This window comes from Lissotriton vulgaris, chromosome 11 (genome assembly GCF_964263255.1).
Source record: "Lissotriton vulgaris chromosome 11, aLisVul1.2, whole genome shotgun sequence".
NCBI classification, from domain to species: Eukaryota; Metazoa; Chordata; class Amphibia; order Caudata; family Salamandridae; genus Lissotriton; species Lissotriton vulgaris.
This window is the reverse complement of record NC_141699.1, coordinates 1,076,823,945-1,076,846,434: the sequence shown is the minus strand read 5'-3', so window position 1 is coordinate 1,076,846,434 and position 22,490 is coordinate 1,076,823,945. Positions and strand designations below refer to the sequence as shown.

General features: G+C 41.7%; 1 protein-coding gene across 1 annotated transcript in view; it reads left to right on the top strand.

Moving 5' to 3' along the window:
- The window catches only part of CHRNG (cholinergic receptor nicotinic gamma subunit), a 92,874-nt gene extending 89,709 nt beyond the window's left edge, over nt 1–3,165 (top strand). The window contains exons 11-12 of the mRNA XM_086944546.1: nt 234–367; nt 835–3,165. Coding sequence (XP_086800672.1) covers nt 234–367; nt 835–999 — 299 coding nt within the window. The 3' untranslated portion in view covers nt 1,000–3,165. The remainder of the gene's footprint in view (nt 1–233; nt 368–834) is intronic.
- The last annotated feature ends 19,325 nt before the right edge of the window (nt 3,166–22,490 follow it).

The following is a 22,490-nucleotide window of genomic DNA, read 5'->3' as shown; positions in this document are numbered from 1 at the left end:
GGCACTTTGAGATTTTAGTGCAACCATGAAGCGATATCAGGGAGAACATGAAAAAATCATCTCATGCAGGGAATATCATGGAAAATCAGGCTTGTTTGTCAGTCTTATGCTGGAGTTTCATTGTGTTGTTTATTTGCTCTGTAGGACCGATGCATGGTGTTTCTGGAGCACTTGTTTTATTTAGGTGATTCTCACTTCTTGCAACCAATGCCTCTGTGATGTCATCCATCCAGGTAGAGGGATGGAGAATGGCACCTGCCAGGATCTCTACTACAGCCTGATCCACGCTGCCCCTGAGGTGCGCTCCTGTGTGGATGCCTCAAACTACATTGCACAGAACATGCGGGATCAGAACGACTTCAACAGTGTGAGTTCTGCTAATTGTATTGAGAGCAAATGAGCTGCAGGGAAAAACCAGGCATGGCCATTAAATTGGCTGTCCCTCATCCTTTTTTCTCTTTTGAGGTTTTGTTGTTTTGTTTATATACTTTAGTCCCATTTTAAAATATATATGGAAAGGATATTCATCTATTGGTTGGGACCAGAAAATGTGACTCTTGCCAACATTTTCCTCTTCAGTAATACACAATGTTTTTCCTTCACTTCTGGGGTACGTAAGGTTATTAGAGCCAGATCTGGATTAGGCAAGCAGAGCAATTTAAAAGAATCAAAAGTCTTAACCTGATCCAGCTATCATCAATAGCTTGCTTATTCATCATGAGTAAATGTTTTCCTAAAAACCTACTATCCCCCATTTCCTTCCCCTCAATCCACCCTTGCTCTAAAATATGATTCTCCCTCCTTCATACAATGTTTCCCTCTTCTTTATTGCAGGAGAATGAGGAGTGGATCCTTGTTGGACGAGTAATCGACCGGGTTTGCTTCTGGATTATGTTCCTCCTCTTCATGTTTGCTACCTTTGGTACCTTCTGGGTAGCCCATTTCAACCTGGCGCCAGCCCAACCATTCCCTGGAGATCCCAAGCGTTATCTGCCTTGACTGTAGCTGTGCAGAACCATGAAACTATCCACTGTCTGGAGCGAGCCCGCTGTGCAAAGTCAAGACTTTGTTGAAGATCTGGATTGCCCTTCCAGTGAGTCCTCCATGTTTTGACTGGAGACGGCAGAACTCACAGAGAAGATGTATTTAGAAGATGTAATCGCATTGGCTTTGAAGAGCCTACCAGAGCACAGTGCAATGAGTTTCAGGGAAAGCTTGTTGATTATTATTCTTCAAAAGAAGGAGATTATCCAGAATTGAAGGAAATGTATTCCTGGCCCATTTCCAGCCTGAAGTTAAACTGTATCATCAGTCATGATTTGAGCATCAACACACTTTAAGATTAGAACATCATCAAAGACTATAACAAAGAGGGAAAGTTTATTAAAATAAACATTTGCTGTCATCATATTCTTGCTGTCAGTGGAATTGAAGCCACTTCAGTTTTGCTGCATGTGTTGAATGAACATATAGTTTCAGGAATACACATGTAATGACATTATCGCTCTACAGAATGTAATTACTTGTACAATTTCCATTGCACATTCAATTAAACTTGACGAGAAGGATTTTCCATGGATTTAGAGACAATAGTCACCACTACTAAACATTTACTTCTCACCTGTCACCTAAGATCATGACAACCCCATGCACCGACCTATGTGTGCTAAGAATACAGAATAGGTATTTCTACCAGTAGATGTTGGCGTAAGACACAGAAGTGTGGTCAGCCTCCAGTTGAGGTGACTACTGGTGTATATCAGAGTTCTGAAGTCTTTAATTGGTTAGAGTGAGGAAGACACTTCAAGTTGTAGCCATCTTATGAATGTAGCAAAGTGTAAGCGAAAGTAAACGCAAGTGTTGCAGGGGTTTATCCTTGATTTATTCAAATTTGGCACAGCCTCTAATATTCCTACTTTTCTTCTACATTGCAACTGGAAACCCAGGGTCAGCAAACCCATTTAGACACCTAAGGTAGCATGGATTTCAATTAAAGTATGCAGAGGAAGGGTTTGCAAAACAGAAAGCCAATAATATTGTTTAGAATGTATGCCAGTTAAGACTTGGATGTAAACTCCAAAAGAAGATCTTCCAAGGTCCATGTCACAACATATGAATAAACTACCCTTACACAAAATCCCATTGGGTAACTGTGATAGTGAGAGTTTCATTCATCAGTAGCAATCTGAAAGAGCTCTTAAGATCAATGTTGTCGTCTTGTGAACAGTATGACATGATGCTTCAAACTATGTAGAAGCCATTCTCTACTGCTGCCAATTTTTCAAACAATACAACATTTTCTCGGGCTAAGTTTGTCAGTCATGGAAGCCTTTCTCTTCTATTGCAGAATGTTTTACTTTCTCTTCTGTTACGGAGTGTCTTACCTACTGACCCTTTCTTCACAAATGTAAGTTGTAAACCATAGAGACTTTTCTCCACCATTGCAGACTTCATCAACTATGGAAAATGTCCACCACTACTGCTGACTATGACAACCATGAATGGTTTTCCTATCTGGGGCTAAGTCTTACAACCATGGAGAAATGTCTCTACTTTGTTGACTTCATTAATCAGAGATGATTGGCAGCTCGGCGTAGGCTTTCTTGACTGCTTTCATGTGCATTGCAAGGTTTTTTGAGCTACATTGGAATGTAAAAGCATTCTCCTAGGCCCAAACATTTTTAACCAGGTGACTAGGTTCCATAGCCAGACTTTATATTTACTTTCCTTTATTATTTGTACTAATTTTCTTGTACACTTCCACTATGAAAAGCTTTGGGGCCATGCATCAGAACATTTTAGCAAAGAGGAAAAGTAATGTTTCATTCTCTACACACATCTAAAGGCAAAATAGTTCAGTCAGAATGTATTGAATAAAAAATGTGAATATGGATGCAATCAATGTAATTGGAGTTCTTGGCAAGCAAGCCTCTGGTTACCATGGCGGGGGAAATATGCTTCACCCGTATTTATGGGAAGTCTCTATGTGGAACCTCATATGAGGGTATTTACAAGCACAATTGAGCCTTTGTTGGTCTATGCTTAGGCCAGCACCCTAGACCTATTGCATTTTAATAATAATCTGATATATAGACTTCAAAATGTTACACTTTTGCCTATTTTATCCTATTCTTCAACTTGTGTATGTTGACTTTGTGTAATAAACTGTTTGAAACAGAAACATGTATTTTTAAATATTTTAGTGCTCATCAAAAGAAATGTGTAAATATGGAGTCATGTGTAAGTTTGGTAATATTTTATGTGCTCATTTGGCTTGTTTAATCTATCAATAATCTCAAATGTTACAAATAAATGTAGTGTTACACTGTACAGTGCTATAGTTCCTCTGTTAGAACATATATGTGATAATTCTTCTTTTCAAATCCCCTAGAGGTGGTGGTACATTTACTGGAATCACTAGGAGTGATAGTGCTTCTGTTTAAATTATAGGGGTGTTAAATACACTCCAGGTGATAGTTGTCTTTTGGAAGCTAATGGGGAGGTTGTTCTTCTGGTTGCTCCACATTGGGTAAAATAATCCAGGTCTATCGAGCAAATTTATAGTGGGGATCTTATTGTGTTGTTTATCTGTCGTACTGTCTAACACAATATCACTGATGCTACCTTGCTCCTTTTGGGGGCTAATCAGGCTGAAATTATGCATTTGCAGCGTGTTCAAAACGCTGCCGCCAAAGCCCAATTGAGGCTCCCACGTAGGTGCTCCTCTGCGGATGCCATTCGGAGATTGTATTGGTTACCCGTGGCCAAGCGGATTCAATTCAAGGTTCTGCCTGTCTTTTAAGATCTTGAAGTCTGAATCACCTGTCCTTCTTGCTAATTTGCTAGACCCATATGTTCCGACTCGCCAACTGCGCTCTCTGGGACAGCATCTGGTTAGAGTCCCACGAGTGAAGTGTCTTTGGATCGGTGGTCGATCTTCCCGCTGCTTAGCAGCTAAGCTATGGAATTCCTTGTCTTCCCAGATTTGCAGCTTGGACCGTCTGTTGGATTTCAGGAAAGCTATTAAAACTTTTCTGTTCCCCTCTGTCTAGCTTCCACTACGCGTCTGTTGGTTATGTGTCTTCCGGTTTGGTTCCCTGCATCTGGGGCAGCTGCATGCTATATAAATTCAGATAACATAACATAACATATATACATACACACACACATAGATGTATGTTTGTGTATATATATATATATATATATATATATACTAGTAGCCCATCCCAACCTTGTCCGGGAGCAATCAGGCTTCCCGGACCCCCGCCCGCCCTGACATTGTGCATCAGCAGCCCGGCCCCCCGCCCGCCCCGACATTGTCAAGCAGCCCGGGCCCCTGCCAGCCTTGTCCCCCGCCTGCCCCAACATTGTCAAGCAGCCTGGGCCCCCGCCCGCCCTGTCCCGTCCCCCACCTGCCCCCCGCCTGCCCCGACCCCCGCCTGCCCGGAGCCTTACCACAGCCGCCGCTCCTCCCCTGCGCTCCTCATTTCACTGCTCGGCTGCTCCTCGCCGCTTACCGCTCCTCCTACCTGTCCGCCGGTCCTCACCTCCATTCCGCCGTTCGTCAACGCTCCTCCCCCGCGCCATGTCCGCCACTCCTCCTCGCGTTCCTGGACGCCGCTCCTCCCCGCGCTCCTGACATCAGCAGGCAGGTCACGGCCTGTGCTACTTCGAAGGGACTACTTTTTTTATGTTAAATAACGCATATTTTTATACTTTATATAGCCTATGTCCATCTGCACACCCTGACAATTACAATGATGTATCGGGTTTGTAGATTGGCGCTGTGGTTCCCGAGTTTACCCGCCTCAAAGGTGCAAAGTTCTTCCTTTATAATAGTAGTATAGATATTCACTGAAAAAACCATAGGTTTCACATCAGTTATAGTTAGCTGGAAATTTTACTGACATAAAACCATTGAAATTCCCACATTATAGTTAGTTGGACTCACTATATCTTGCGCGCCTGCAATGCACTGCTGATGACGTCACATATTACATCACTCATGACATGGTCAGTGACATCACTCATGACATCACTGATGACACCATCCAGTGAATGTGTGTCTTTCTGAAATATCAATATGTTTTATATATGTATTTGTAAAGGTCGATGGACGAATAAATGTTTAAATAAGTGTGTAAATGGATGTTTATTTTAAAAAAAATATTGATTGGTTAACTGGCTTATAAAGTGTATCTTAGTGAATACATATATTAGCGAGTAATTTTTAAATATTTTAAATATATGTATCAGTGTTTCACTTTGTGTATAAGTGGCTGCATGGGTTGGTGACTGACTCACTGTTTGTATGTGTTTTTAAGACAGCATATGTGCAGGACTGTATGGGTGGATGAGTGTGAATATGTGTGTGTTAGTGAGTGAATGCCTGCCTCACTAGTGTTTTTATGAGTAACTACATATGTTTTAATCTAGTATATGTGAGTATTGATGTATATAAGTGGGTATATGTGAGAGTGAGAGATTGAAAGAGTTCCTGTTTAAATAAGTATGTGTTTCTATAAGTGATTGTTTAAGAGAGTAAGTATGTGTAAGTTTCCTTATAAGTAATGTACTAGTGTGTATAGCTGTATATGCAAATAAATGGATGTTCAATAGTTTATTTGCATGTGTGAGTATGTGTGTGAGTAACTTTTGGATGACTGTCGGTGTGTAACAGGATGTAAATGTGTATCACTACATATGATGAGTGAGTATATGTATGAGTGACTATATAGAACTGTTTCTGAATGAGATTCCTAACTATAACTGGTGTGAAACCTATGGTTTTTTCAGTGAATTTCATAGGTTTTTTAAATGCTAATTCCTAACTATAACTGGTGTGGAACCTATGGTTTTTTGAGGGAATTTCATAGATTTTTTAAATACTAATTCCTAACTATATATAAGGCCCCAAACCTATGTTTTTTTCTTTGAATTTCCAAATTTTGTCAATAGCAAATGTCTATAGCTATAAAATGTAATATTTTTGAAAATGAATGAATCCTATATTTTATTTGTATTTAAAACAATTTTTTTAATGTATTTTAATTTTTTTTTACCCTGGAGCGCTCCCGGGGCGCGCCCCGGAAAGCGTATTCTTTTGAAGCGCCCCAGGGCGCGCTCCGGAGAGCGTCCCGTTAGCGCTATTGCCGCGAACGAAAACATCATCGTGACGTTTCGCGTAGCCGCGTCCACGTGATACGCACGGCGTAAGCGCACCCGGAAGCACTCGAGCGAATACGATCGCGCAACATAAACATGTGACGCACTTACGCGACGCGCCCGTGGGCGCGCCGCGTAAGCGCGTTGGTCATGTGACCTGAAAATAACACTTTATTGGTGCAGAACAGTTTTAGTTTCATAATGATGAAATCCCTGGTCTTGTGACCTGAAAATAACACTTCTCATTGGTTCAGGACTTTTTTTTTCCAAATGATGAAAGACCCCACATTTTTTCCTTATTCTGACTTTGTCCTTTGACTTAGGAAGACCTGTTTTGCAATCTTTGAGGTATATTTTGTACTTTGAAATGGCTTCAATAGCAGCAGCAGCTGGAGCATCTGCACCACCACCACCACAACCACCAAGAGGACCACCACAAGATTACATTGGTGGTCAACAAGAGGAGGAGGAGGAGGAGGAGGAGGAGGAGGAGGAGGAGGAGGGGAGGAGAAGATGGCTGCAAGAACACAATACCCCATACCAGCCAAAACCACACATTGTATGGGAGTTTTTTTCGATCCCAGAGGGCAAGAAAAAAGTCAATGCGGCCAAGGTGACTTGCCTAATCTGTGGCATGGAACTTTCCAGGGGGAACCCTAATAAAAAATACTCCTTTGGAAACAACACCATGATTCGCCACATGCAGCGCAGGCATCCGATGAACTATTCTGCTGCAGAGATGAGGGAACTGGCCAGTAACCCTCTCCAATCTTCAAGCACCACCTCCAAAAGAAAGCAACCCACTCCATCGGGACCAGAGGTAAGGGAGACAATCCATTGCATTCAGCCACGGTTTGCGGATTTCCGTATAACATGTATCCATTGTGGTAAGACCATCTCCTATGGTGAACTGAGCATAAAGCTTATCGTCCTTGCTGAGGACAACCACAAATGCCCCAAAAAACCCTAATTTTTATTTTTTTTTTGCTCCAGTTGACCATTTTCAATTCCCTGTTTTTTCGTTTCTCCCCATAAAAATAACAAAAAATATATAAAATAGTTCATAAAAGCCAAAAAAAGTAAAAAATGTTCCAAAAACACAAAAAAATATAAAACAACAAAAAGAAGAAAAAAAACAGTTCTTTTTAGAACTACCTCCAATTTATAAAAAAAAAGGCTACATTTTTTAATAACTCTGTCATTCTTCTTTCCCCATGGGCCGCTCCCCGTTCCGCTCCCCGGTGCGTGTACCAGGCGCTCCCCCCGCGCAAATCAAAAAAAAAATTTATTTTGCACTGCGGGGCCCTTTTATAGCCCCCACATCAAACCTAGGGGGTCAGGGGGGTCTACCCTGCCCCCTTATGGTCATTTCCCCCTTTTTTTTCCACCTCTTGTGTCTCTGTCCTACCGAGACACAAGATGGCGGCCGGTCCGGACTGTTTCGAATGTTTACAGACACCCGAGAGCCAATCAGCTTTCCGTGCGCACCTCGCGTGTCGCGCCCGCTGCGCTCCCCGGTGCGCGTACCGGGGCGCGGCCATAGATATATATATTTTTTTGAACCTAAATTACTCAAAATCCACTGGAGCATATATCTTGAGACATAGCAAAGGCACATCGGGCTACCAGTCCCTACAATTTTGCCAAGGTTGGTGGAAATCCATTCAGCCGTTTTGGGCTAAAAGTGAGGTCGACCGCCCTATGGAAATTAACATGGGGAAAACACATTTTGGGACCCCCCTTTTATCTCGGCCCCCGCTTGACGAATCCCCCCCAAACTTCCAGGGAAGGACTGGGGCGCCACAAGGCAAATTTGAGGATATTTTCAGGCAGATTCCTCATTCGGCGCCAAAGTTATTCACAATAGAATGTTTGAGATTTTGCATTGAAAATTATCCTAACTATAACTACCTACTGGCGACCGCCAGTAGGTAATATGTATATATATATATACATTATATATATATATATATACACACACACACATATATATATATATATATATATATATATATATATATATATATATATATATCTTTTAGTTATTTTTTTAATACATACAAATAAACATTTAGGTAGGATGTTTCCAGTTAAATAAATCTTTAGAAGTATATTTAAACTTAACTTGATACATTCATAAATTAATTTAAGCACTTAATTCAAAATACATTGTTTGTTAGCATTTTATATAATTTATCTAAATTTAAAATACCTATATAAAATTCATTTACATTAATATTGCGCCATAAAAATATTTTTACTATTTTTTTTAAAGTTTAATCAACTTTTTTACTTTTGCCTATACTTACCCACACTTGTAAATAGGGCTCCACTTCTTAAATTGATGGGTCAGAGACATGTAAGTCTACACTATACATCAACTTTAAACTCGGAAATGGTGAGTAGCCAAAAGTACTAAAAATGACTACCAAGTGTAAGAGTAAATCTACATGTGTAGATTTACCCATGTGTACATTAGGCCCAGGCGAATTGTTAATTACGCTGGCATCATTTAGGATATCTCATGTAACTTTTGTCCTGTAAAATTTCAGAAATTATTACGTCACATCACGTAAATACATCCAATTTGCTTTAAACTTTTACTACAAATGCACATGAACAACAGAATGAAAGCGACTGTTATTCATTGTGCTTTTTTTGGGTTTTTTCAACCATTTATAGTGTGACATGCATACTCGCTATAAGGAAAGGGATATTTATGTATGATCACCCCCCAATTTTTGGACTGATGCTGCAGGTTTTTGATTCTGAAGTGCACTGGGCTCTACTGACGAGGCCCCAGTGCATGTGCCCTGGACCCTTGCAGAGTATGTACAATTTGCTAATCCCTGACTGGCATAATTAACTTACCTATACATCCCTAGTATATGCTACACAGTGTACCCAGGGCTAGTAAGTTCAATGTTACCACTGGACTGCAGCACCTATTGTGCCACCACTGTTGAGTCAAAGTGAAACATGGCTCTATGCCTTCAATTGCTGCCTGGTCCGATAGCTATTAAACTGACACCTCGACATGGCAAAATAACTCTTTTGCCATGCCAAAACCTTTCTTTTCAACATCTGTAGGTTACACCTAAGGTAGGCTTTAGTAGCCCAGAAGGCAGGTTGCTAGATATTAAAAAGAAGAACATGTTCAATTGAACCCTTATATGTCCTGACAGTGAAAACTCAAAATTGTTGTTTTCACTGTAGTAAGGCCAGTAGTAGTATTGGCTCACATGGAGTTTTACAATCCCATGAGCTAAATGTTAACCCCAAATTGGGACTACCAAAAGTAGTTAATTGTTACGTGAGACCTGACTTATTGCTGAAGTCGGATTTATAGTAAGTTTTAATGCAAAGGTGACTTTAGAACGTCACCACTTTCTTGCCCAAAAGTTATAGTCAGGGCCACACTGACTACCGGGCAATTTGGAATGCTGCCGAGCTGGGGGCTGATTTCACTGAGGTGGGGGCTGATTTCGTTCATGGAGACCTGCGTTTGCTTCGAAATAATTCATGCAAAACAAATTTCGTTTAGCACACGCAGGTCTCTATGAACGAAATCACCCCCCGGCTCAGCAGCATTCCAAACTGCCCGGTAGCCAGTCCGGCCCTGGCTATAGTAGCCAATTCTGATTTACTACAGCAGTACTAACAGGAGATAACATGCACCCCACCTGCCAAGAGGTGTGAAGCACTTTTAGGAATGGGGAACAAAAGAGCTGTTAGTGGGAGGTCACGGTCAGAATCTGTGGCCACAGATGTTCCAGGTTCAAAGGGGCTACTCCTTTGATAGGCAAATGTGAATCACACAGCAGCCTGCCTTTCCCTTTGTGCTGGCGTCACTTCCAAGGGAATAAAACCTGTTGCAGAAATGGATTTCCAGGAGGGGTGGCTCATTATACTGGACACACCTCAGGGTGTGACACAGACTCTGTCCCAGGGAAGAAGGGCCCCAATATCCTGGATTTGGGAAGAGAAAAGCACTGTGGGATTGTTTAGTGCCAACCCCACAGCAAATGATGTAAAAGTGGATAGGGTTGACCGGTGGGAATAGTCGCCCCATTGGTAGTGAGTCCAATCCACCCACAAACTCAAAATTGGCAGAAAAGTGGCACCCCTGGCTTCATGGGTGCCATTTGGGAGTAGTCAGGGGTCACATCTTCGACCTCGAGCTTGCTCCCTGCTACTCCTGGCACTTCCTTTGCAATCCCTGGCCTCGGAGAGGGCAAACCTCTTGCATACCAATGAAGAGAAATCTATGTATGTATAGGATATTTCTGTACTACAAACCCAGCCAAAAGGCTGTGGAGCACTGTACACGGTGAAAGACGAGGAAGCTGGGTTGTGGATGGATAATTCTTTGTGGTGTTGTGTTCTTTAAAGAGGTGAGTCTTCAACTCTTCCCTAAATTAGAGCAGTGTTGTGGTGGTCCGAATGGATATAAGGATGTGGTTCCAGATCCTGGGTGCTAAAATTGAAAAAGCTTGCTGACTTGTTTTTTCTTTCCTATGCTTATTCGTCTGCAGTCTGATGGTGTCCGGGCTGCAAGCCTTCTGAGAACCACCCGTGATGGACAGCTTGTCTGCAAGATAAGTGAGGGTGCTGCGCGTGTGTGGTTCTGTAAATTATGAATCTGGTTTTTAAGATGATGTGGTCCGGTATATACACATAAAAAAGCAAAATGTAAGAATGAAAATGTCAAAATGTATTCTAAAAGTGAAGGAATTTTGAACTAGAGGTTAGAAATTAATTTGGCACAGTTAACTTCATTTGTCGATATAGCACAAGTAGAGCAAGCAGTAGAATGTCTGATTGTGGCTTCAAATGAAGCACTAGCATGCGCTGACAAAAAGAGAGGATGCATTAGGAGTATAAAAGACAAAGTGATACGCTAGGATCTAATATGTCATGTTGTAATTTAGAAATAAAGACACATTTCCAGAAGCTCCAACGTTCTATTAAAATTAAACTTTTAATCTAACTTACGTCCATGTGATTTGTGGATGGTGACTGCATATGATAAACAGAGTGGGAATTGTTCCCATTCCACATATAAGTCTTTAAACAATAGAAATCTCACAGACAATTGTGCTAGCTTTTGCCAATGCTCCCTCAACTTCATCATCTTTTAGAATGAGAAACAGAACGTCATTAGTCTGGTTGGACAGCACAGCTGTCACTAGACCTAATGTGATCATCAGAAAAAAAGACCTTTCAGATGTACTACTAAGAGCGGGGCTATGGCTCCGCCCTCTTCTCTTAATAATTCCTCTAAGTACAATATTTGATTGTGCAGAAGTTGTATGCTTCCACGGAAAAAGAGTGCTTTTGTTGCACTTACGTTGTGAGCTTCCACGGAAAAAAGAGTGCTTGTGTTGCACTTTTTAGCTTGTGTGAAAGATTATGCTCAGTACAGCATGACTGTATTGGTTATGGTATAATGTAATCTACAATGCGTTCTGTTGGGTGATGCAACTGCTTAGCAAACAAGGAAATTAATCAGTAGAAAGCACAGCAGTGTCATTTCTAAACAGCAATCAATGCGTAGTAAATACTCCGATCACAAATGTGAGTCAAGGCACTACAAACACTTTTTTGCTCAGTTTTGTATATATATTATTTCTGATGGTTAATTTTATATATAACTGTCACATATATCAATAACAGAACAAACAACATAAGAAACGTGACTTTAGTGAGCCATGTGACATAAAGTGCATGCGTGCTAAAAACACAAATTATAAAAGAACACAAACTTCATCAACATATAAACAATACATCTAGTTGTAGGTCCGTCCTTTTAATACATAAAGTTATGCAGACACACTTTAGAATCACTTCTTTTTAATTTTTGGGTGATGAGACTTCTGGACATGGACATATCAAGAACCATCGACGTTTCGACCCAAGGTGTATGCGTAAATCAATATACGTCATGGAGGGTCTTCCTCAGGACTGGTCTATTTACATGTGGACAGACAAGGGGAAATGAATCAAAACGACTCCTCCAGTCCTTGATGAAGTCTGTGTGGGTAAGATAATGAGTATTCCTGAGTCATAAGGCAATGTAGCCTCAGTCAAAAGTCGATTAATTCTCACTCATTAAGGATTCGGTACAACCGAAAAACTCTTTGTCATCAAGGGCCATATGTATCAAGATACCAATTAGCGATTCTGTAATAGCGATTTTTAAGAAATCGCTATTTCAGAATCGCTAATTGGTATGTATCAAGAAAATCGCACTTTTTTAGCGATTTCTTGATATTCCTTAATTGCGAATTCGCAAATTGCGATATACATGCCCTAAGGGCATGTATGTGCGTCACATGGCACTTAGAAAAATGCCAAAATGGGCATTTTTCAAGAAATTCGCAAATTTCTTGAAGTTGGTGGTAATTTGCGATTCCTTAGGGACAATTAGCAATTTTTTTTAGCTTCATACATTGCATTTAAGGAATCGCAAAATTTGCGATTCCTTAAATGTAATTGCAAAATAAAGAATCGCAAATTTTGCGATTCCTTATTTTGCACCGGATTTTCATTCATACATCCCATTTAGCAAATTCGCATTCGCAAAGGCCGAAATTCTGCGAATTTCGGCCTTTGCGAATGCGAATTTGTATGATACATATGGCCCCAAGCCTTTAATTCTATGTACAATCTTTACTTATGCCTGGCAATGAATGCCAAAGTGCACCCGCGTGATGGAGACCTGTATTCTCTTTCTAACCCAGTAGAAAGGTATTTTGTTACACAGAATCCAGAATCGCATGGATTACTTCAGTAGGTAAGTGTGTTAGTTAGGATTTTCGTGGGGATAAAAGATTTTCTCAATGATTATCCCTGCTAGGCCTTCTTAGAAGAAATAGTATTTATGTTTGCAACTGTAATTTTGTTTTAAAAAATTCATTTTATCACTACATGGACTAATGTTTGCTTTGTGGAAGGCTACACTCAATGCAGTAGGCCTGAGTTCATTATAGTGACAAGCCAGATATTAAGTGAGATGCCTGATGGATTAATTTGGAACGGGTGCGTCCAATTCCATTGGTGCGATCTGTTTGTTAAGAAAAGTTATGAAAAAGGGAGTGGTCCTGGCTTATTTAGAGTGAAAAGCGTTTGTTAAACCACATAGGCATTTAATTGTTATAATACTGTGTTATAGGAATTTTAATATACATCGAATCGCACAGGTCTCCTGAGTAGGCAAGGGTTTGATTGTTGGTCGCCCGCTTGGACAAGCCACGGGGTGGGGAGATTTCACTGTACTTCTTTTTAGGCCTTATTGAGAAGAGTTGTGTATTGTTTTGCCTGCTGTTATTGATTGCATATTTCTGATTTTATAACAGCATACCTGATGGATGCCAGATTAGGTTGAATTCAGTAGTCAATTGTTGGCTTTGGTGATAGTCCAGAGGTTAAGTCTACAGGTCGCTTTGGTTTACTCACAAGGGTTATGTCAGGTTTTATAAATGTAATCTGTTGCTAAGAACAATTATGACAAAGCCAGTAGAACTGAAGCACTTATTTTGAAAAGCATGCATTAAAAGTAATAGCATTCTATGAATATATGGTTATAACCCTGTCCTAAAGGTTACAGAGAGGTATTTTCAGTGCTTTAAATGGGCACATTAACACAATAGAAAAGTGTTCCTGAAGGAATCATTCAAATCTTGCTTTACAATTATAAATTTATCACAGCAGTGAACATAAATTATGTAATGTTCAAGAGAAATACATACAGTGTATTAATTCTTTTATTGAATAATATTCTTCTTAGATTGTATGAATATGTGTATACATCATATGTCCATCCACCTATGGCAACCTAAAAATGTACTACTTCCACAGTTTCTCAAATTGTGCAGTACCTTATGACACTTTTGTACAGAATATGGTTAGTATTTACATATCTACCATATATGCATTATTTTTGCAAATATATATACACAATAACAATTCAATAATTGGTGATACTATTTACAAAGAAGTGTCGTATCGTCGACGTTTCGGTCTCTTATAGTACAATTCATCGAGACCATCATCAGGACACGTGTTGCGCCATGGACAACAATTAGCAATGAAGCTTATTTAATCCTTCAGCCTCTTATAATCGAAACTTAGTTCGGGGACATCTCTGAAGTAAGATAAATCGGCTTCGTCGAGTTTTTAGGGGAATGAATCACCGCTCGGTTCACTGCTCTTGCTAATTGTTGTCCATGGCGCAACACGTGTCCTGATGATGGTCTCGGTGAATTGTACTATAAGAGACCGAAACGTCGACGATACGACACTTCTTTGTAAATAGTATCACCAATTATTGAATTGTAATTGTGTATATATATTTGCAAAAATAATGCATATATGGTAGATATGTAAATACTAACCATATTCTGTACAAAAGTGTCATAAGGTACTGCACAATTTGAGAAACTGTGGAAGTAGTACATTTTTAGGTTGCCATAGGTGGATGGACATATGATGTATACACATATTCATACAATCTAAGAAGAATATTATTCAATAAAAGAATTAATACACTGTATGTATTTCTCTTGAACATTACATAATTTATGTTCACTGCTGTGATAAATTTATAATTGTAAAGCAAGATTTGAATGATTCCTTCAGGAACACTTTTCTATTGTGTTATTGAATATACCCAGTTCCTCAGGAAGATTGGGTTGCCCTATTAAATTTTGGAATTAAATGGGCACATACTATCTGTTACCGAGTACCTAAAGTTCTTAAATTTGAAAAGAAGAGCACATTAACCTCTCAGCGCTGTTGCAATACATTTAATTGGAGAGTATAAGCACTTCTAGGGAGCCAACAGGTATTCTAAAGAGTGAGTACCTGCACTTCTACATTTCCATTTAAAGCACTGGATTTTGTTACATTGAGGCAGATTACTGTAACAAGCAAGGGTTTTGGAGAGCCTCTCAGACAAATCATGGGGATAGAAATGTATACTAAAATAGTCCTCATCAGGGCATCCTACGAGGGATTTTATATGTATTTAACAACTGTAATTGTTGTACATATTTGTAATTAATATTGTGCATCTAATGGATGCCTTGTGCAAAAGCTCATGGACAATAAAATTGGCCTGAATATTTCAGGGGAAAATGTTATGTCAGAATGAGTTGGGGTCAGACTGAAACCATGGTGCAGTACTAATGAACAGAACGCTTGTGCTGATGTAGGTAAGTACAAAAGCTTGCAGCCCAGGTACACGTAGAATGTTCCAATAGTTTGGTGAAACATTTTAAACAAAGAATCGTCATTTTCCTAAATGGTTTACTTGATACGCTTCGGCCACGTGAAAAACTCACAAAACTGTCTTCACATTTGATTTCAGAGGCGTCATTTCTCTACTCATTATGCCGTCCTGCACACAAGTTTGCCGAGCCTCAAAAAGTGACTTTTAATTTCCTGGTAAAGTGTTACCAAACAGAGGGCAGAGTTTGAAGCTGTCACCCCCAGCTGTGGGCACACTGGGGCTGCCTTTCTTCTCGTCTGCTTTTCTGTATTGACTGAGAGCTGAGCTCATACAAGCACCGCACAGTGCAGGGCTTTAAACAGATGCTCAGCGATCTATTTGATTTGTTCCTTCAAATTTAAGAAATGCCCCCCCCCCCCTTGCACTCTGTACGCCTCCCCTTTCAATAACCATGCCTCTGCCTTTGCCTGCTACTAAAATAACTCCCCGTGTTCAGCACCTGAGCCAGATATATTGATGTGCAAAATGTGTGGTCAAAATTTAACAGGGCCACATTTACCTTTCATTCTTCCAAAGTCGGTGATACGAGTATATGGTGTAATGATAAAATCCGTTAGTGCTGTTATTTGAGAAAAAACATTGGGAGTACCTGACACAAAATACACTCACCATAGACTCCAAAGGGCGTAATAGAATTCGAAGCGCTTTACAACCTTGCGACGGGCTAAATCGATATAAAAATATTCCATTCGGACCATCCTGAAATCACGTAATGACTCCCAAGATGTTGTGGAAGGGGCTATGTAAAAACAATGCAACAACAAGGTATTATATGAGAATGATGTACTGGTGACGTCACTAGGGTCAGGTTGACTGTAGATGCCGTCCACTGACCAGACATTCTGACCACACTCCTAGTGTCACATGTGGTGGTGCCACTATGGTGACACCCTGACCAGTGTTCCTGTGTCCACCAGAGTGTAGATCTGAGGAGCAGTGCAGTGCCCATCACTTTCTTTATCTTGTATTAGACAAACACGGAAATGACACTGAGATGTGACGGTGTGCAACAAATTTACACTATTACTGTTTGTTATTACCTCAACCACATCACACCACATTGGGATATTGGGCCCGATTCACAGAACTAACTTAAGACAAAATCCTAAACTTACTACTTTTGGTATTCACAGAAGTTAGGATTTTGTCTTAAATTTGTCTTAAGACAGACTTAAGACAGACTTAAGACAAAATCCTAACTTCTGTGAATACCAAAAGTAGTAAGTTTAGGATTTTGTCTTAAGTTAGTTCTGTGAATCGGGCCCAGTGAATTTGATTAATTGCACCTATGCAAGTTAATATGAAGATACACAAGTGTGTCTGTGTGTATATGTCCGCAAACGGCGACAAAGTATCCTTGCCGCCAATAATGTGGTCTTCCCCCCCAATTTAGATGTGGACGGACCATAGGTTTAATCTCGGCAGAGACTACTCTGTGTGCGCCGTAATTAAACCGCTCCAACAGCCCGCGGATTAAGGGCCGTCAGAGGCAGATCTGTAACTCCGCCCACCTGATCTGGATGGGTGGAGTTAGAGGTCAGTTTCCACTGCAGCCGCCGTCAGGAAAGCCCTGGCGGTAAGGGGCAGTGAAAACTGCTAAATGCTCCCCTCGGCATGGAAGAGGACTCCTATGGTGAGGTGAGATTTTATTTTGTATTTACCCACTTTGGGATTTTCTTTTTAAAAATACAAAAGGAAGCAGTTTGGTGCACATCTTAGTCGTGTTGATGGAGCCATCCACCAAACTTTACAAATCATGGACAGGAACCACCGTGATGGTGGTTCCTGGCAATGCTTTAAGAAATGAATGCGTGCTTGGTGGTCATTTCTCAATTTAGTAAGCAGCAACCGTAGTGGGGATATCACGTGCCATTCGTCCCCCCCCCCCCCCCCCCCCACCACCACAAAGACACTTTTACAAGAACTTGGTGTTCACTGCGTAGCTTTTATTACTTGTCAAATAACACCATCTTTATTTGTTGTTAAAACCTTCACCTTTTGACCAATTTTATTAACCATAAAATCCCATTACTAAACATAAGGAGGCGCAATATACATCTGCGCCACAGGTTACCATGTATTTACAATTCATCAGCTCTAGATCCACTCGAGGCGTGTTGTACCAGCAGGACACAACCCAACCTCTTACCGCTTCATCCATATGAGATAGATTCCATGTTGCTTCATCCAAGCACCGGCTACTAGGGTAGGGCCGGAGAGTCCTGGACCACCAGCAGGACGGCCCCCTCTCCCGCCAGCCCAGAGACCCACTGCCTGCCTCCCTGTTGCAGGGTCGGGCAGTTTCCGCCAATAGAAGTCCCCCGGCCTTTTGCTCTAGTCCGGGACCCCGCCAAATCTATTTTAACATTTAGGGTTGGGTGGGTGGGCAACTGTTCCCGCTGCGCCTTTCCGGCCACTCTGAGAGGCGAGAGGACAGAGAGGGCTACTCCCTCAACTCCAGCTATTTTATCACCCAAGGGGAGGGACCGCCAATGCACCTCCCTCTTTACTCGCATTTCAGGCGACCCTCCCATTGCCCACTTTCAGGGAAATGAAACCGTTCCCTTGGCACTAAAACCCACCTAAGGCACCCCTCCCCTAGACGCGGGGGGTGCCCCTCATTGTCTATTGTCCTACCAGAAAAAAAGGTTGTCTGTCAACTTTTAAATTTGGTCCTAAGTGGTTCGTCCTGAATCTCAGGATGGTTGGCCAACACCAGGACACAAAACTGGCTCCTCAGTTGTATAGTCTGCAGCTCTGGCCATAACGCCACACCCTATATTTATTAGGTAACATGATACATGTGTCATTTGTATCTTTAAGCATGAGCTGTGTCAGTTCAGTGTGTGAATATTATCTTTCAATGTATGTGTCTGTGTGAATGGCATGAGTGTGTGTTACATCTGTATGGTATCTGTTTGTGAGCACAATCCACGTGAATGACGAAGAGATTTACGTGCATGAGCGTGATTTCCTTGGGGGGCCGTTATCTGTGTGTATGTGAGTGTAAACGTGTTCTGTGTGAGTTGTTCTTAGTTAATGTGTGGAGCCTGTGTATATCCAATGTGTGTAACTATGGACCACATGGATCAAAAATCCATTTTGCATTCCTTAACCCCTCCCATGCTTATGACGGAACCGCTCCGTCATGGCCCTCGGGTGGGCTGTGCTGGTGACGGAGCGGTTCCCTCACGGCCCGCTCGCCGCACCTGCGCGGAGCTGATTTCGTGCCTGCGCTGGCGTTCTAAAGAACGGGCGGGGCCATGACGGAACCGCTCCATCACAAGCACAGCCCACCCGAGGGCCATGACGGAGCAGTTCCGTCATAAGCGTCGGAGCGCCGCGCGGCCACCCCACCCCCTTAGGGCTGCGGCAGAATTGCTGCAGCAGCGAAAGGGTTAAATAGCTAAATTTAGGTAATCGCTATTTAAGGAATGCAAAAAGGTATGTAAGAAAATAGCGATAACCTAATAGCTATTTCTAAAGATTCGCAATTGCAATTAGGTAATCGCTATTAGGTAATACTACTCCATTCGTTCCTATGGGCCTAAAAGGCCTATAGGAGAGAATGGTTTTGCATTACCTAATGTGTGAATACCTAATTGGTGATTGCACATTAGGTAATTCAGTACCAAAGGTGCCCGGGGCCTAAGGCCCCCTGAAGAACCCCCAAAAAAGAAACATATGTAAAGCACACACATGCCCATTTTTATGCATTTTTCAAAATCTGCACATGGTTACTATCAACTTGGAGTTGATGGTAATAGTATTTCCTAAATGCATGGTTTGCATGTAGAAAACCCTTGGTATATGTGCTAAGGGAATAGTAAATTGTGATTCCCTATTTGTAGTCGCAAGTTTATGTTGTCGCAATTTTTGCGATTACCTAAAATTGCGATTAGAAAGCCTTTCCTACATCTTCAAATGCTATTTTGCATGTGCGAATGGAAATGTATTTGATTCATGTTGCCCTCTGATCTGTCTGGGGGTTCAATTAATCAATCCATAAATATTGTTTTAAACATAAGGCCACATAAATAGAACATGACATTAAAACCACAAAGTTTGAAAATACATATCACGGCAAAAAGTGCCAAAGTGCAAACTCAAAACTGTGTTGTGCGAATTTTAGGTACTGTATATAAAACTGCTGAAGCTTTAAAATACTTAAACATTAAGACTGTAGATCGATTTAAACTGTTTCTGTACTTAAAAATAAACAATGCAAATATTTCAAATTGCAAACTGTGCAGCGAAGCATATAAATCACAATTAATGTCAGTGATGCTGTCAGGATCATCATATACTGAACAGTTGGAAAGGTTGGGTCGTTGGAGTAAATTTCCAAGCCCGACTAATATGAAGGGAGACCCTCCAAGGCAGGAGATCTACATCAAAAAGAACGTGCCTTCTTATCTCCAACGCGTGAGCACATAGAGACATACGGCCAGATTCATCAAGCTTAATTGCGCTCGCAAAGGGCCAGATTCTGAGAATCTGGCCCTTTGCGAGTGCAATTTTTGCATTTGGGATTCATCATCCCAAATGCAAAATTCGCTATTAAAGAATTCGCACATTTGCGAGGAATTGCATTTAAGGAATCTCTATTTGAGATTCCTTAAATGCTATTAATGAACCATTTTAAAATTGCGAATTCGAAATTTTGGGCCGCTATTTACCGCGAGGTCAAACCTCGTGGTAAATAGCGAAAACTTAGAAAAATGCATTTAAATGAATTTTTCTAAGTTGCATGTTACACACACACATGTCCTTTGGACATGTGTGTGCGCAACACCAATGTAGATTACATTTCAGGGGTGCTACAGGGTGTCCTTTGGACACCCCTGGCACCCTTGAAATCGCATCCTTATTTGCGATTAGCAATTTGCTAATCGCAAATAAGGAATGACTCCCCATTCATTCCTATGGGCCTTTAGGCCCATAGGAATGAATGGGGAGTTATTCCTTATTTGCGATTAGCAATTTGCTAATCGCAAATAAGGAGGCTGTAGGAATCGCAATTTATTTAGCGATTTCCACATGAATCCCGATTTGCAAGTCCTTAATAGCGATTCCTTAATAATCGCTATTAAGGACTCACAAATCGGGACATTGTTGAATCTACCTGATAAAATCTAGAACAGTCCCTTGGTCACCCAGCTTGCAAGTGCATTGGCCTGAGTTGGGTGGGTGTTGGCCCAATTGTGGCTGGTGTAGGTAGGATACCCAGTCGCAATTTCAGGTACAGACCTCAGGTCTCTGCTGGGCCCTGGTTGCTTAAACATGGTTGGTAGATGAATGACGGCTTGAGATCGAGGTATGGTTTTGATAATTGAACTCTGGTGTATATTGGGTATGATCTCTTGACAATTTTTACACTGCGCTGAAACAATAAACTACAGTTGCATGTTGTGTGATCTCAGGCAACTAGCCGAGATTGATGCAAGGCGTTTGTGCAATTCAGCCACTATATCGTCAACAAGCTGGATTTAGACCCCTCCATTCCACCGAGGCGGTCATAGTGGCAGTCATGGACACCCTCAGGAAAGGAGCTGACAAGAACATCGCCCAAGCCCTTGTCCTATTGGATCTCTCTGCGGCATTCGACACGGTCGATCACACCATCTTGATCGACCGTGTCGCCAACGCCGGTATCCAAGGAGTGGCCCTTGACTGGCTTAAATCCTTCTTACACCAGCGCTCACAGTCCGTCCACCTTTCCATCTTTTCTGCGCCCTATTCTCCCCTTCACTGTGGTGTCCCACAAGGCTCGGCACTATCCCCTCTTCTTTTTAATTTATATCTCCAACCACTGCTTGTCACTCTCCGCAACTTCCCGGTCACAATTTACAATTATGCTGATGATCTGCAGATAATTTTCCCTGTCGACTCCCTCCCCTCCTCCTGCACTAACTTCCAGTCCACCATGCTAACCATAGCTGAGTGGATGTACCACAGTCACTTAAAACTAAACCCCACCAAAACTGAGCTCGTCTTGGTGGGTGGCCCCAATCACCCATGGAACGCTTCCTTTTGGCCAACATCTCTGGGGACGGCACCAACTCCCGTGAGCTCTGTCAAAAGCCTGGGGGTGACCATCTCCCAAGATCTCTCTATGAGACCCCACATCAACGCGGTAACTTCTGCCTGTCTCTTCCATCTCAGGCGTATTCGCAAGATCAATAGGTTTCTGAACAAAGAAGCCCTGACCCAAGTAGTCATTGCCCTCATCACCTCCAGGCTTGACTACGCCAACATCTTGTACGCAGGAATTCCCGCATGTCACCTTCATCGACTTCAGTTGGTGCAGAACCAAGCTGCCCGCTTGATCTTCTGCCAGCCCAGACACCAACACGTCACCCCCCTACTCCGCAGTTTACATTGGCTCCCTGTCTCAAAACGGTGTATTTTTAAACTGGCATGTACCACCTTTAAGGCCCTAGAAGACGCAGCCCCTAAGTTCATTTCATCAGCTTTGTCCCGTCATATTCCTGCCAGAGCTCTGCGCTCTGCATCTTTGAACCTTCTCGAGGTCCCCAGATTTAAAAGAAAAAGGCACGGAGGCCTGAGCTTCTCTGTTTTGGCTCCCACTACTTGGAACTCCCTACCCCTATCTCTCCGTCTTTGTTCTAAGTACGATAGTTTCCGTATTCTTCTAAAACTCTGCTCTTTCAAGCTGCATACGATTAATCCCCCCCACTGGATCTCCGCTATCTTTATCAAGAGCGCCAAGAAACCGATGGTGATAGTGCGCTGTATAAATATTTTTAATAGAATAATAGAATCGTTATCATGTCTCGCTCCCATTTTAGATCAAGGCTCAATGCTTTATGATTAACTCTTTCAGATGCTAAATCGGTGCACTCTGTGAAATACAACAAGACTATGCAGATTTCATAAGGATTCGTGGTAGCAGCGCTTGGAAAAGATGATGCTATAGAAAGGAAATTGACAGTAAAACAACCCCTCCACCTTCACACTTGGGCAGTGCATTGTGACCATTTGGCACCACGGGGCTAAAAGTCTATATTCA